This window comes from Eptatretus burgeri, chromosome 10 (assembly GCF_056783735.1).
Source record: "Eptatretus burgeri isolate ZD-2024b chromosome 10, Ebu_testis_v1, whole genome shotgun sequence".
Lineage (NCBI taxonomy): Eukaryota > Metazoa > Chordata > Myxini > Myxiniformes > Myxinidae > Eptatretus > Eptatretus burgeri.
In genome coordinates this window covers 16,939,919-16,955,821 of record NC_140970.1, presented here as the reverse complement: position 1 = coordinate 16,955,821, position 15,903 = coordinate 16,939,919, and the positions used below count along the sequence as shown (strand labels likewise).

At 44.2% G+C, this 15,903-nt stretch overlaps 1 protein-coding gene and 1 long non-coding RNA gene across 2 annotated transcripts in view; both read right to left on the bottom strand.

Moving 5' to 3' along the window:
* Positions 1 to 375: 375 nt before the first annotated feature.
* The window catches only part of LOC147017999 (uncharacterized), an 82,089-nt gene continuing 66,561 nt past the window's right edge, over positions 376 to 15,903 (bottom strand). Inside the window, exon 2 of the long non-coding RNA XR_015062215.1 lies at positions 376 to 1,101. This is a non-coding gene — a long non-coding RNA (uncharacterized LOC147017999). The remainder of the gene's footprint in view (positions 1,102 to 15,903) is intronic.
* CPE (carboxypeptidase E) overlaps positions 4,927 to 15,903 on the bottom strand; it is a 66,491-nt gene continuing 55,514 nt past the window's right edge. Inside the window, exons 8-9 of the mRNA XM_085897158.1 lie at positions 7,079 to 7,197; positions 4,927 to 6,756 (exon numbers count right to left, since the gene is read on the bottom strand). Coding sequence (XP_085753284.1) covers positions 6,661 to 6,756; positions 7,079 to 7,197 — 215 coding nt within the window. The 3' untranslated portion in view covers positions 4,927 to 6,660. The remainder of the gene's footprint in view (positions 6,757 to 7,078; positions 7,198 to 15,903) is intronic.

Genomic DNA, 15,903 nt, shown 5'->3' with positions numbered 1-15,903 from the left:
GCTCTGACGGAGCCGCAAGTCGAGTAGGCCCGACCGATCGCCCGGAACATAGATCGCCGCCCAGATAAGTCCGAGCGACGGGTCCTTGTACAAGATCCAAAATACGCCAATGGGCAGGTCAAGTGGGGTAGGGTCGATTGCCAATCTTCAATGTACCAAAATACCCACGTCATCCAACTACCGGGGTATTCCACCCTCGACGAATCTCGTACGGAACAAACCGCTGAGGCGAGCCTGTCCCATGCGCGATTCCGAGCGGCTTAATCGCCGAGAACCGTCGGTCCAAATGTCCCCCTTTTACGGCAAACCAACGGCTTTCTAACTCCCAACACACGGAATGCTTAGTCAATGAAAGAATCGACGCGACGAGCAGAAAACATTTAACAATTGGGATATTTATTAATAATAATGGGGAACTAGGGAAGCACGTAAGAGCAGAACTATACCAACTTTACGAAATGCGATGCAAATATTTACAGCACACAAAGCACTTAACAATTTCCTACTTATTAGACAGGCCCACGGACACACGTACGCAAACACACACACCCAAGAAATGGTGGCAGAGGCCTTTAATAACGAGCTCCAGCTCGGAGGACAGGTGAGCTGAAGCCCAGAGCCTATCTTGAACCTCTCCACCTCGTGTGGTCTTCAAGTTGTTCGGACCCGGGCTCCAACGAGAGCGAGCTGGATCCAATCGCCGTGAGCCGCGATCCTTCCCGAGCTCCAGCGAATCCTCTCGCGCTTCCGAACACGTGCTGATGAGACGAGGCGCCGATCCTTCCCGTCGATGCGTCGCTTCCCCGAGGAACCAACTCCAAGAAGAGGTCGATGAGTCGCACCAAGCCGGGAACCAAACGGAGAACAAAGAGCTCCACGAACAAAGAAGAAGAAGAAGCCACCACTCGCAGCTCGAGTCGAGCAACCGGCTCAACTCTCTCCCAAACAAAGCAGCTCTCCAAGAAGTCTACCGAGCCAAGCAGAAGCCGAAGGCCCACTGAACCACCAAAGCAAAAATCCTCCAAAAGGCCTCCTCCCGAGCCAGGCCGCAGCCGAAGCTCACTGAGTCAGCCGAAGCAAAAAGCTTCTGAAGGCCTCAAGCTGTTTGTAACTCAAGCTGTAACCTTAACTCAAGCCAAACAGAACCCGAAGGTCTGCTGAACGACGCAGCCCTCAACTCTCCAACTCCAACTCAGAACACGAACCAAGAAAGGATCTCCTCTTTATCCTTCTCCGCCCCCCCCCCTCCCCCACGCCCGGCGTGACTCATGCCCTCGTGATCCATCACCCGCTCAACCATGGGTGGGAGGGAGTTGTTGACATCATGAATCACGGGACAGCAGGGTTCTTCTTCCTCTTCGCAGAAGAGGGGGGAGGGACGTCTCCATTGTTCGTTCCCTAACTATTAAATTGATCCGCAGCGCATCTAATCTATTTCTAAACATTTAAACAATGGAAGGTGAGCTATCTAGGGAACAAGCACTTATCGACATAGCTGACTGAAGGAACCTGTATGTTGTGTGCAATCAAATTCCAAATTCGTAACACTATCTATCATTTTTGGCCCCATCTCTCAATGGTGAAGAATCACTTAAAAAATTCTAGTAGCCAGATCTGGATCCGGATCGTCACCAAAATTTAATCAGTTCGTCCTTGTCACACACCCAAACTGTCCGCAATATTTAATCTGGATCTGTCCACAACTTTTTGAGATATCCTGCACACAAACAGACAAAGAAACAGTCAGAAAGGGGTAAAAACATAACCTCCTTCCCCTTCGGTGGCAGAGGTAATAAACAAGGACAAGCAAAAACATTTGGGCAATACCCCTGGTAGAATAATGATACTGAGGAGGATGTTAACGTGGGTCAGAATCAGCAAATCTACCAATGAACCAATGCTATAGCAAATACCTATTTTGGGGGGCAACCCCATCCCCTTCCCTCCCCCCCAACCCCATAAATCTCCTTCGACCCCAATTTTATTTTAATAGTGTGAACAAATTTTGGTACATCACTGGCGATGAAGGTTGGAGTCAAGTTTCATCGAAATTGTGTCGTTTCTGAGAAGAAAGCAAATCGCTCTTTTCTGGGGAGAACACCCTATAAACTTCTTCCATAGGCCCCTCAGACCCTGATTTTTTTTAATGCCGTGAACAAACTTTGGTACATACAGGGTGATGAAGGTTGTGGTAAAGTTTCAAAGTTGTTGCAAGTATTTGTGGAGGGACGGACGGACGGATGGCACACAATCCCATAAGCTCCCAATACAAATAACAAACAAAGATTATTACGATTGATTTGGAAGATAATGAGAAATGAGATTATTGAAAGTCTAAAGAAGCTTATGAGAAATCTGAAAAAATAAAAATGTTGTTGGAAGTGTTGACATAACTGCAGAGCTGCTGTAAACAGATGAGAAACACATGGTAAAAGCAATGCACAGGTTATTCAACAAAATCTAAACAATAACAAGTGCCAAGTGAATGAGAGAAAGTGATAAATTACCACTCGAAGAGAAAAAGAGACATGAGCGAGTGGAAGAGAAACACAGAAATTAGGTTACTATTGGGATTCCGACAAGATGGCGCAAAGGTAATGCACTTGCCTCCGAGCTGTCGCGTCTGGATTTAATTCTCGACCCCTCTATAAACCGTCGGTGTTTTGCAGGCAGACCATTTCATCAATGAGTACCATCGCTGAGATGGACGTTCAGCTGGGAACCTGGTATGCCAGCATTAGCTGGTGGGCGCAAATTATCTTGCAGTCTTTCGAAGAAGATCAGGTCAGTGATTGCTTGAAAAATCCCAGAAATGATTGCCAAAACCTGCAGGGGGCACTGTATGGGTTGCACACCCTCATGCCAATTCAAGCCAGTAGACATGTGCTGCATATGAAAGAATTGCAATTTCCAGCCTATGAAACCAATTTCCATCTTCTCTTCAATCTCATTCTTTCCTCCAAGTCTACAAGACAGCTGTTCACCAGTATCTCATATCATCCCCAATCCAAAACCATGACCTTTTCTACCCTTGCAAATCCCCACACCTCACCCCAAGCCGTTCTCCTTCCAAACATCAAGTTTTCCCCTCCTGTGAGTCTACTTCTGTATACATCTTGTCCTTTGCTGTCCCCCATTGCTCCCCAAACACATTGTTTGTCCAAGTCTCCCTCCATCTTGGCCTTCAACTCTGCTGTTGGTGTTTACCCTCCCCATTCTCTGCTGTTTCTTTTCGCCTGTTGCGTCCTGATCCGTTCAGTGAACTATGTCTTCTACGAGCCGAGATCATGCTTTCAAAAAGGAAGAAAAAAAAAAAAGGAAGAGAGTGTGGAGACCAAAAATACATTTGATTCAGAACGTGAGGAACACAAAGGCAGAAGGATGAACGAAGCAATGTCACTAGTAAGAAAGATAATGCAAGAAAAGCCTTCATTTGGCCCAATCATCACTGCCGAGCCGACTGATGGCGGGAATAAAAGACAAATCACAACAGTACTGCGAGGAGTCGTTCTCTGTGACGTTATATTAAAATGCACAAACATTTTTTTTGTATACATTGATGAGGCTCGTATGAGAGCGAACACACAACACACAGCAAGGGGGGCATGAGACAAGAGGGGTGGGAGAGGGAATGACAAAACAGTGGGGAACAGACACATTCGGAGATCTGTGGAAGGGAGAGGGATGGGGTGGGGAACATGGGGTACACAAGATGGACACTACAGGGACTTCCAGGAGGGAAAGGAGGGAATTTGAAGGAGGTGTGTTTGCGGTGGGTTAACAGGAGTATAAAAGATCGTGGTTTTGGATGGAGGACGATAAGAGGTGGTGGTGAACAGCTGTTTTGAAGGCCTGGGGGGGGGAATGGGATCAAAGAGAGCGTGGGAGTTTATTCCAAAGGCAGGAAAAAGGAATGAAAGAGTGAAGGTGAGCAGTGAGCATTGAAGGTCGAGGGGCGAGACCGGTGAGGAGACGGTAGAAGAAAGACCACCGACCTACCTGCGGTGAGAGTGTGAGGCCCAAAGACTCAGCCTCATCGCAGGAGATGCCAATGATCCTAAATGCTTTGGTTTTAGACAGCCTTAAGCCGAGAAAGGTGAGAGGCAAGAGCACCAGCCCAGAGGGGAGAGCACTACTCATCAGCATCAGGCTGCGGCCAAAAGCTTTGTATGTGGTCAGGAGCTCAGGTTGGCCGAGGAAGGACTTTGCACGATGGAGGATTCCCAGTCGGCGACTGGCTTTGGAGGCCAGGTTGGAAACCTGGCTTTCCCAGGAAGGATCATGGCAGACAGTGAGACCCAGAAATTTGAATGAAAGTACTTCTTCTAGCAGACAGTTGAGAAAGTAGATTTGGGAGAGGGGGGGGGGGTCTAAACGATCCTTTCGGAGAGACAGGCATCTCAAATATTGGCCTCTCAAAAGACGTAAAACAATCAGTAGTTTTTAAGATGAGAAAATAAAAGTTTCTCTGATCGAGCGAAAGAAGTGGAAAGCAAGCAGGGTGAAAAAGCCACTCAGTAAAGCAGCAGGTTTGGATGATAATTTAATGGGAAACTATTGAAGGCAGCCATGGCTTTTGTCTATGATTGGTCAAAATGCATATCTGTCAAAGAGCTAGAAATGAAGAGACTGCGCAAAAACTGTTTGACAGGTTGTTAGTTTGCACCAGCCATATTGCTTTATCTGCCCCTTATTTGAAGGTGATGAATGCTCTGCTCAAGATTGGCTCTGACATGTGTAATTTCCACTACACCCCACATCCCCAATCCGTAAAAAAGGCCTGTGAACCTTTGATGCAATATTTGCGATTGCTGAACTAATAACTTTATTTATAATCCGTGTTATTTGCAAAAAAACAGAAGGGTGATACAACAAATAAAAGCCTCAATTTATGCAGGGTCAATGAAAGCCAAGCTTCAAAGTAAATGGAGAGAAAAAAACCCAGGATAATAGTTTATCAACACAATACATAAGGCACAACAAAAATCACAAAAGCAGAAAACTTGAGCGGTATAATCCGACACAGCTTGCCACAATACGAGCACATAATTAGCGGGTGTTAGAAGGTGGAACCAAGTCCTCCTTGGGCACACAGTATCTGCTGCTTTTTACTACGATCATGTTTCCAGGATCAAGTTGTGATGTTTTTGAGCACAAGATTGCGAGGTCACGGTGTGTTTCGAGGAGGGGAGGGGTAGAGGTAAGGGGGGTGGGGATGAAGGGAAGGTGAGTGGAGTGACGAACACACTTGTAAATGGGAAAAGCACTCCGCACATTGAAAGGGGTCACGCACAATACAACATGATTCACTGACTTTATCTGAAACTTCAGGAGAAAGATTGCTTCAGGTGGCTGAACAGGTTGTGAAAGGTGTTGTTGAAGGAAATCTTCTCATTCCATCCAATCAATACTTCTTTTCATAAAATGCTCAAACATCAAAGCCAATATTTCTCCCACATGGATGGTATGTGTGGCAGCCCTGCCCAGACTAGTAACAGGACAAAAATAGAAATTATCAATATTCTCAATTAACATCAATATCATCATTATATCAACTAATATTATTAAGACATTATTGCACCACAAGCCAGATTACAAAGAGACAGAACTCAGAATGCTCAGCAACTCCAAGATGCCTACACGTTGTAATGCACAACTCTATTCATTAAACATTTGTTTGCCTATTTATGTCTCAGCATAATTAACTCAAGATGTGACAGTTATTTTATTGCATGCTACAAATCACTTTACACATTAATCCTCATCAAATGTATAAATGTCTAAACGATTCGAACAAGCTCAGTATGGTTCTCAGCTTTCTCATGATTATGAGCATATGTGCTTTAAACAAACGCCGATCATTAAATTTGTACATACATTCTCTAAAATAATGCCTTCTGTCCAAAACAGCTCCACAAAAGACTCCATAAAACCCAAGAGAGTCTAAATCAAAAACTTTACTTATGCATTGTTAATGCAAGGGGCAGAAACTATGGGGAAAGGTCTTGGAGTTAGAATTGCGTTTTGCAATGGGAACAAACAGCAAGAACTGTGGCAAACAACAGAAACAAAAAGTACTTTGAACACAAGTTGAATGAAAGGGATCAAAATGTGGAATGGGGTGAGTGAAGGGATACAAAGTCCAAAAGCCATGACCATCATTTGCAAACAAAACACAGTGTTGCATTCACAGTGGATCAACAACAAAAATCAAATGAAAGTGCCTAAATGACCATATACTTGCAAGAAAATATTATCACAGAAAAGGTATACTGTACTCAAAGCTAGGACCAGAACATCTTCAGCAACTAGTTTTCTACATTAGAAACAGGATGTAAGTAATCATTATCTGTAAAAATAATGTTCACATCAGTAAAATAAGTCTAACCTTATGATCACATACCTGAACATACGATGGATTTAGGGGAAGGTGGGGGTGGTGAGTGGCGAGGGGAGGGGAGAGGTGGTGGAAAGATTGAATTTTTTTGAACTGCAATTCAAAATGAACCCCTCTACCCTACTCCCTCCCCACCCCCCACCCTAAAAAAAAATTAAAAGAAAAAAAATAATATATTTTGGGATATTTGGTAAATGATTTTAAACCATGAAAGAAGAACAAAGCTTAAATACAAAAGGTTTGAACTTTTGTTGAGAGCAGAGTTAGAAGTTGAGGGTCTGTGACATCATCATCCACCAATTCATCATTTCTCTTTTCTTTGCTGCACGTTCTGCATTTGAAATCAACTCAAAATTCAGCTGGCAAGGAAACAAATGAGGTGGAAAATAATTACATGCTTAAAGTTGCAAAAACACAACAACACACCTCAAAGCTTCCAAGGTGTTTCCTTTTTTTCATTTTTTTTTTCCAACTGTAAAGTATCGGTCTTGAGTGATGCCAATAAAGTATAATCTGTGAGTAATCACTTGCGGCATTTTGCTTACATAAAGTGAATCGATGAGAAGCAAGAGCATGGAAATGCAACATGGATATTGTGTGGTTAAACCACATGGAGAACAGCAAATGGCAAAACATATTTTATAATCAAGAAAAACGAAAATTCAAAGGGTGATGTAATACCTCAACAGCAGGACTTTGTGGAACTGTCACTTGTTTGGTGACACTGTTATATTCTGGGGCTGAAGCAGTCACTTCATACTGTCCTGGGATCAGTAGACGCCAATAATCGCCATCATGAGCTGTCAATGCAGGAAACAAAGGGACAGTGACAAAAGTGCTGAATGAGGGTCGTATAAAACAGTTTGTGGAGTCAGCACTAAAGGGATCCCAGCCTACAATTCCCAGTATTTTTGAGTAACTTTTAAATGTTATCATTCGATCCATTGCATACACACGTTCGTGTGTGGTTAGGCTTAGGTCACATTTGCCACGGCGGCTGTGGGGTCTCCAAAATCTACAGCCACTAGCAATTATACGGGGGCCGCAGTATTTCCACGGTCACACAATGTAGCAGTCACATATGTTTTTATTTTTCGGAGAGCCGCACGGCGTATTTAGGCCTAAGTCACATTTGCCACGGCGGCCGTGGGGTCCCCAAAATCTACGGCCACTAGCAATTATACGGCGGCCGCAGTATTTCCATGGTCACACAATGTAACAGTCACATATGTTTTTATTTTTCGGGGAGCCGCACGGCGTATTTATAAATTGTGGAGACCGAAAACGTGGGGTTGCCGTGCGGTCTTTGATTTGATGTCGCCCGGTGACCTTAGGGCGTTCCTGCGGCAGCCATAGAATTTTCAAGGCAGACACAAGGTGCCTGCAAGGCGACCGCAGGGGGGCCCTAAGGTGAACGTGCGGCCAGACGGACGGTAACGAATGGGTTAATTTTTTTTTTTTTACCAGTTTTTTTTTTTTTTTCGGCTTGTTGAATTGCTACGGCGAACGTAGAAATGAAAAAAAGTCATAACTCCGCGTTATAATTCCACGGCGACCTTACGGCCTGTAAAATATAGCCATGTAGCATAGAGCCACCCTGAGGCCACCTCAGAAACTCTGCGGCTGCCGCACGTTTCTGTCAATTCAGAGGGCGTATGGCCGCCGTATAGCAAATGTGACTTAGGCCTTATTGTTCGGTCCATTGCACGCTTTTTTATTTGAAAAAAATTTTAACAGCAAATATGTATATTTTAGACAAGCAACAGTTAAAAGCATAGTGGATAGCTGGGATTTCTGTATACATCAAGTTAATTTTGAGGTACACACCATTGTACATGGCGAAAAAAAAAATAACAAACAAAGGAAAATTTGGTCCACTGTAAGAGTCATTCTTTATCTTTCCCTGCCATGTAGACGTATTCGTATAAAGTGGAAACTGAAGGTTTCCATGCCGATTATTTGTGAGCTTTAACTGTTCAATATAAACCTTTATTTCAATTCAAAGGCAAAAAAAGAAACATTAAAGGCACAGGGAAAGCTGTTAACATTAAATAATATGGTGTGATTCAAATTACTTACATTACCTGACATGATAAAGAAAACCAGGAATATAGGATGGAAATGGTGTTCAAAAAGATACACATGACAGGAAGCACAGTCATCAGTCATAACAGAAATCAATCATATCAACATTGTGCATTGTGCAAGATTTTCAAAGGGGTGTGGGGGCAGGGGGTGGGGGAGGAAATGGCAATAAAACCATGCCCCAAAGGTATTTTGCACCCTGAAACCATAATGAACCAAATTATTAATGGTGTTATCTCGCGTTATGGAGTCCACAAATCTCACACATAATCAGACAACACATTTCAAAATGACTGCATATCTACCGATATAAAACAGTGTGTATTTTTATATTTGTCTATTCCCCTTCAGAAGGACGACTTAAGTAGGGTTTTAAAGGTCAATCTTTAAACACGACTGTGTGCTCACTACCGTCTATTTTTCAGGATAAAAAAACTCGAATTTTTTTTTCCCATAAAAGAGCAATTACGTCTCTTCTATTGTAAATGTAGACAGTGACTTGCACCAGGGCCTCAAGGGTGGTGCACAGAAGTATTTAAAAAAACAATACACGACGTAGGGAGGTGAAATTCACTGCACATGATGTGCAACACACGCAGAGTAAAACGAGTGTTCATTTACGTCCGTAGGATGTCGAATAAATAAAGAAGATAGAAGCACACCTGACACTCGGCCGAGGATTCAGAGTTCGGCATGCACGTGAGGCTGTCGAGTCGAGACGAAATGTCCCAGAAGATAAAGATAATTGGGACACATTTATACATGTCATGTTTTAAAATAACGCTTCTTGCTACAAAATATTATACCTTCCAGTCTCCTTGAATATTTCATACAAAATAATTTCCAACCCGCCATTTTTGACGGGCTTTTATACGAGTGCTCCAGAATACAGCGTGTCCATAAAATCCTTGAGCATCTACGAACTTTGAAAACTTTTGATGTACACATTGTAGAAACAAACTATAAATGTTGCATGAGAGCATAATTCTAGTTTTGTTATAGTTAATGTGTTGGCCATCCCCACCCTTTTCTCCCTCCTCTCTCCTAATACTCGCACCAACTAAGCGAAGAATTGTATTTGCTCATACATATGGGCTGTTTCACAATGAGGGTACCAAGTTTGTCTCACAACCACTAAAATTCAAACTCAATATTTTTATTTCTATTATATCTTTTATAATATATTATAATATGGAATAGGCAAAGCCGAGAAGCGAACGTAGAATTCTTCTTACATTCGCTTCTTAAATATATCAAATTAAACCGTATTTTTGCTATGAAAAAATAAATATTACCTTAACATTACCTTCACAACGACAACTACACCGCCCAGACCAGGATCTCATCTGAAAAAATAAATACGAGAAGTGAACGTAGTATTCTTCTTACATGCGCTTCTGACTTTACCTATAACTTGTTCACAACTGTATACGCAATTTCCAGTTACTTCGGAATTAGCGATCAAATAACGTAAATCACGATTAAAAATTATTTTTTGATGATGCGGGAGATATCTTTATTGAAATCAGTGGAGGAAATATACACCATGTCTGATATTATTTGGGTATTTCATGTCTCGGATGATGCCTTTATCTCCCGGCATGCATCATTCCCCATGACAAAAAACGGAAGCAAAATGGTCATAGCCAACGACACGGATTCACAATTGCCATGGTATTGTGTTGTTTTTGTTGTTTCCTATTCTCTCATGTGCACGCGTTAAGTAATATTCACAAGATAGAAATAAAACCCAATCGTGTTGAATACAATAAAACCCAATACACTGTACAGCGTTTAAAAACAACCGGAAGCAAAAGGTCATAACTGACGACACGGATTCCAAATAGCCAGGGGTATTGTGTTGTTGTTGTTGTTGTTGTTGTTGTTGTTGTTGTTGTTGTTTCCTATTCTCTCATGTGCACACGTTAAGTATGAAGCTCACTGCGTTCGCTATAAATCCAACATTGTTAATTACAATCCTTAAATCCAAATTTTTGGAGCATCTGAATGAATATAGTTTATTTATAGGCAGCAAGTAGTTTCCTTATAACTCGTGGCAGTTTAGCTGTTTCCGGAGAAGACACATTTTTGACGGACACATGCAAGGCAATCAGTGCAGGCCATGCAAATAGAAGGTTTTTGGTTACACTCAAACTTTGTAGCATAATATCAGTGCAGGTATATACACACTTGGTAAAACACACAATAAACTTTTAAAAAGACCCTTTATTTATATAAAAAAAATTATTACACAATATGCATTTCCAGAGAGGGCATTTTTTTACGGACGAACGGTGGGACATATTTATTGAGGGTGAAATAAATATTCATAGTCTGAAATGAATAATATGTTGTGGACAAAGTAGAGAAGAGGTATTAAATTGATGCAACAACAAATAAAAGTCCCAATTTCTGCTTGTATTTGTTTATACACTGTGAATGAAGTGTACCTGGAGAAAATGAGACAGCTATTTGTCAAAAAAATGGCAATTTTTATGCCATTCTGCAAAAATTGACATTTTTTGTCAAATAAAAAGTGGTCCAAGTTGTGCCATCACTAGTACCAACTACTGGCCCTAATGACAGAGATACTACAGCCTCTCATTTAGCTATTTAGCATGCAAGGGTACAAAATACCAGAAATGACCATGACTGTGAAACAGCCCATATACATGAACATATACTAGCAAATACCACCCGTCACTTCACTGATGGGAATATGAAGAAGAGGGAGAGAGAGAGAGGTATGGGGAAATTGGGGGAAAGAGAGAGATGTGGGAGAAAGAGAGAAGGGGGAGAGTGAGAAGGTGGAGGAGAGGGGGTGAGGTGAGGTGAGATGTGGGAGAAAGAGAGAAGGGGGAGAGTGAGAAGGTGGAGGAGGGGAGGTGAGGAAGAGTGGGGAGTGAGGAGGGATCGGGGAAGAGGAGGCAGCATGAGGGGAGGGGAGGCAGTGAGAGGTGAGGGGAATGGAAGGCAGACATGTGGTGGAGCATTAATTACAATTCATACTATCTCATGAAAATTATTATGCATAAAATAACAGTGAAGATGAAAACAAAATAATGTATGAAATATAGTTTCTGCCAGTCATACAATAAAATACCGCCCGGAGACAAACACTGCCCTGACACATCCGCAAAGAAACACCGCCCCGACACGTCTGCAGACAAACACCGCCCTGACACGTTCGCAGATAAACACCGCCCCGACACGTCTGCAGACAAACACCGCCCTGACAAGTCCACAGACAAACACCGCCCTGACACGTCCGCAGATAAACACCGCCCTGACAAGTCCACAGACAAACACCGCCCTGACACGTCCGCAGACAAACACCACCCTGACAAGTCCACAGACAAACACCGCCCTGACACGTCCGCAGACAAACACCGCCCTGACACGTTCGCAGATAAACACCGCCCCGACACGTCTGCAGACAAACACCGCCCTGACACATCCGCAGACAAACACCACCCTGACAAGTCCACAGACAAACACCGCCCTGACACGTCCGCAGACAAACACCGCCCTGACACGTCCGCAGACAACCAGAGTGTCAAACAATGTCTGAATTGGACATATGAACACTTTTTTTAGCAGTACGAACTGGTCTTGAGGTCAATTAAGAAGTTAAAATTTTGAAATTCGACTCGCATGAAGAGATTCGAGAGGTTTGCGGAAATCAAAGAAAGCCACTAACACTGGCGTCTCTTAGCGTTTATAAGCATTGCCATGTATCCAACGATTCATAGGTGTGGCGATGAAACATTCGATGATATGAATAAGGAAAGTGGGGAAAAAAAATTTTTGAGTACTTTATCGTTAAGAAACAATTGCGGCCAGTTCCAAGTCAAGGCATTGTTGAGCAGGCCAAAACAAATGGTGAATCAAGACCCAATAGAGAGTGAGGTGGCCAGGGATGTGCCTGATAAAGGGTAAAGTTAAATAAGGCAGTTAATTATCTTCAAAAAGGGTGGTGTAATTAACCCAAACACCCAATTTTCACTCATGCACTTCCTAGGAGTTCCCGTAATATGCATGCAATGTTTTTTGGCTGTGAGGTTTCATGGTTTTGGAGTTATGGAGTAGCCATACACACTGACACAGACAAACATTTATTAGTTTAGACAAGCAAATACCAACAGTTGCTTCGCTGACAGGAACATCAAAAAGGGGTGGGGGAGGGAGAGAGGAGGGAAGGGAGAGTGAAGAGGTGGAGGGTTAAGGAGGGAGGGGAGAGAGAGATAGAGGAGAGAGAAGGACCGAAGAAGGGTGGGGGAGTGAGGAAGGGGGAAGAGCGAGACAAGGGTGACGGGAGTTTTTGGAGGGGGGACAGAGAGAGAGAGAGAGAGAGGAGAGAGAGAGAGAGAGAGAGAGAGAGAGAGAGAGAGAGAGAGAGAGAGAGAGAGAGAGAGAGAGAGAGAGAGAGAGAGAGAGAGAGAGAGAGAGAGAGAGAGAGAGAGAGAGAGAGAGAGAGAGAGAGAGAGAGAGAGAGAGAGAGAGAGAGAGAGAGAGAGAGAGAGAGAGAGAGAGAGAGAGAGAGAGAGAGAGAGAGAGAGAGAGAGAGAGAGAGAGACAGGAATAGGGGTGGGAGAGAGAGGAGGAGGAGACGGGTGGGAGAGAGAGGGAAGGAGGGGGGAGAGAGAGAGAGAGAGAGAGAGAGAGAGAGAGAGAGAGAGAGAGAGAGAGAGAGAGAGAGAGAGAGAGAGAGAGAGAGAGAGAGAGAGAGAGAGAGAGAGAGAGAGCGGGGGGGGGGAGAGGAGGGAAGTGGGAGAGAGAGAGGGAGAGAAGGTAAGAGGGAGAGAAGGTAAGGGGGAGAAATATGGAGAGGAGGTAAGGGGGAGAGATGGGGAGAGAAGGGAAGGGGGAGATAGGGAGAGGAGGAAAGGGGGAGATAGGGAGAGGAGGAAAGGGGGAGATAGGGAGAGGAGGGAAGGGGGAGAGGAGGGAAGGGGGAGACAGAGGGAGAGGAGGGAATGGGGAGAGAGAGTGGGGGAGAGAGAGAGTGGGGGAGAGAGAGAGTGGGGGAGAGAGAGAGTGGGGGAGAAAGAGAGTGGGGGAGAAAGAGAGTGGGGGAGAGAGAGTGGGGGGAGAGAGAGTGGGGGAGAGAGAGTGGGGGAGAGAGAGTGGGGGAGAGAGAGTGGGGGAGAGAGAGTGGGGGAGAGAGAGTGGGGGAGAGAGAGTGGGGGAGAGGGGGGAGAGAGAGGTGGGAAGGGAGATGAGAGGGGGAGAGAGAGGAGGGAGTGGTGGGAGAGAGAGAGAGGAAGGAGAGAGAGGAAAGAGAGAAGTGGGAGGGGAGCAAAAGAAAGTAGGTAGAGAAAAGAGGGGTGTAGGAGGGAAGAGTGATGAAATGGGGGTGGGTCGGAGGAGAATCAGTTTCTTCCATCCATCCCTTCTATCCATCTCTTCTGTCCATCCCATACATTTCTTCTCTCCATCCATCTATTTCATCCTTCCTTCCATCCATCCAACTGTCAATAAGGAATGACAGGATTGGTACTGCAGGACACTGCAGGGCACAACACAGGCAGGTGATCTTGCAGATTTACAGTGCGGCTTTCAATGCGGCCTAGTGGCTTAAGCACTCAAGGAACCACTCCAACACAATGGTTGATAAGGAACAGCTGGCTTGGCAAGCGATTAGCGATCTCTGATCCCTCAGATTAAACACCTCCCGGAGATGCCCGAAATATCAAACGATGTCCGAATTAGACAAATGAACAATTTATTTTAACAGTCGGAACTGCTGCTCAGTTAAATTCTGGAGCTTAAATTTTGTAATGCAGCTTAGTTTAAGAGATTCGAGAAGTTATGGCATGTGTGGAAATGAAATAAAGTCACGAATGCTGGTATCTCCGGGCGTTTATAAGAATTGCAATGCATCCAGCGATTTGTAGGGATGATGATCAGGCATTCAATGATATACTGTAATTGAGGAAAGTGAAAGAAAAAAATAATCGTTAAGAAATCATTTGGCCGGTTCCAACTCGAGGCATTGTTAAGCAGGTCGACCAAAATGGCGAAGTACGACCCCAGCGAGGTAACTGAGGATGTGCCTGAAGAGTGAGGTGACCGAGGATGCTCCTGATAAAGGAAATAATGAAATAAGGCCATTAATTATCTTCAAAAGGGGTGTTTTAATTAACCCAAACAACCAATATTCATTCATGCCCTCCGTTGGAGTTCCCCTGAAATGCTTGAAAAGTTTTAGGCTGCAACGTTTCATGGTTTTGGAGCTATAGAGGAGAGACACACATTGACTGACTGACTGACTAACACTTGTTATTACTCGCAGAGTACCCGCACTATGGGCGAACTTGTTCCAAGCATGCAACACATTCTTCTGACGCATACCTTTTTTGTGGAGGCAAAAAAGAAATAACCCATGAAGTTTTTTTTTTTTGTATACCTTGTCAAGGCTCGTGTGAAAGCTAATACACAATGCACAGCAAGGGGGACATGAGACAAGAGGGGTGGGAGCGGGAAGGACAAAACAGTGGGGAACAGAGACATTAGGAGATCTGAGGACAGGAGAGGGTTGGGGTGGGGCACACGGGGAATACAAGATGGCCATACAGGGACTTTGAGGAAGGAAAGCAGGGAATTTCAAGAAGGTGGGTTTGGGGTGGATTAACGGAGGTAGAAAAGATCGAGGATTTGGATGGGGGATGATGAGGTGGTAGTGAACAGCTGTTTTGAAGGCCTGGAGGGAAGAATGGGATTGAACAGAGTGAGGGAGTTTATTGAAAAGGTGGGGAAAAAGAGGAATTAAAGAGTGAAGGTGAGCAGCGATTCGTGATTTTGGTAGTTTTACCAGAAGGGGGTTATTGGCAGACCTTGAGCGCCCTGCGGAAATATGGTGGGGACAAACTGCAGACACAGCAGGGAGGGGGAGAGCGGAGAGGAGACGGTAGAAGACAGAAAGACCACCGACCTGCCTGCGGCGAGAGAGTGAGAGGCCCAAAGACTCAACTCAGCCATCAGCTGTATCGTGCAGTTTCGTTTCGTTCCACTCATCGGGGGGGGGGGGGTAGACAAAACCTTGATAATATGATAGTATATATCCAAATACATACGTATCCAAAAGTTCTCCACTCAAATAACTGCAGTTATTGTGTATTTTCATCTTGAAAATCGATGCATTCCCCGCGCTCTCTCATTTGAATTTTCTCTACTCGGATCACGTGTGGGCCACGTGACGCCTCGACAGCCAATAGATCGGCTGACATCGTATGCAAATTACGTCAGACTGTCATGTGACCAGCTAAGTTGTCCAAGATGGGAGCTTCCTGCAGGGAGGAAATCACCGGTAGCTGATCGGCGATTTTTGATGAATATGGCCAGTGAGGACGCTCCCCCATGTATTATTCACGAGGACAATGTAGAGAACGAATAAGTCAAACGTTTTACTTCTGTAAGAT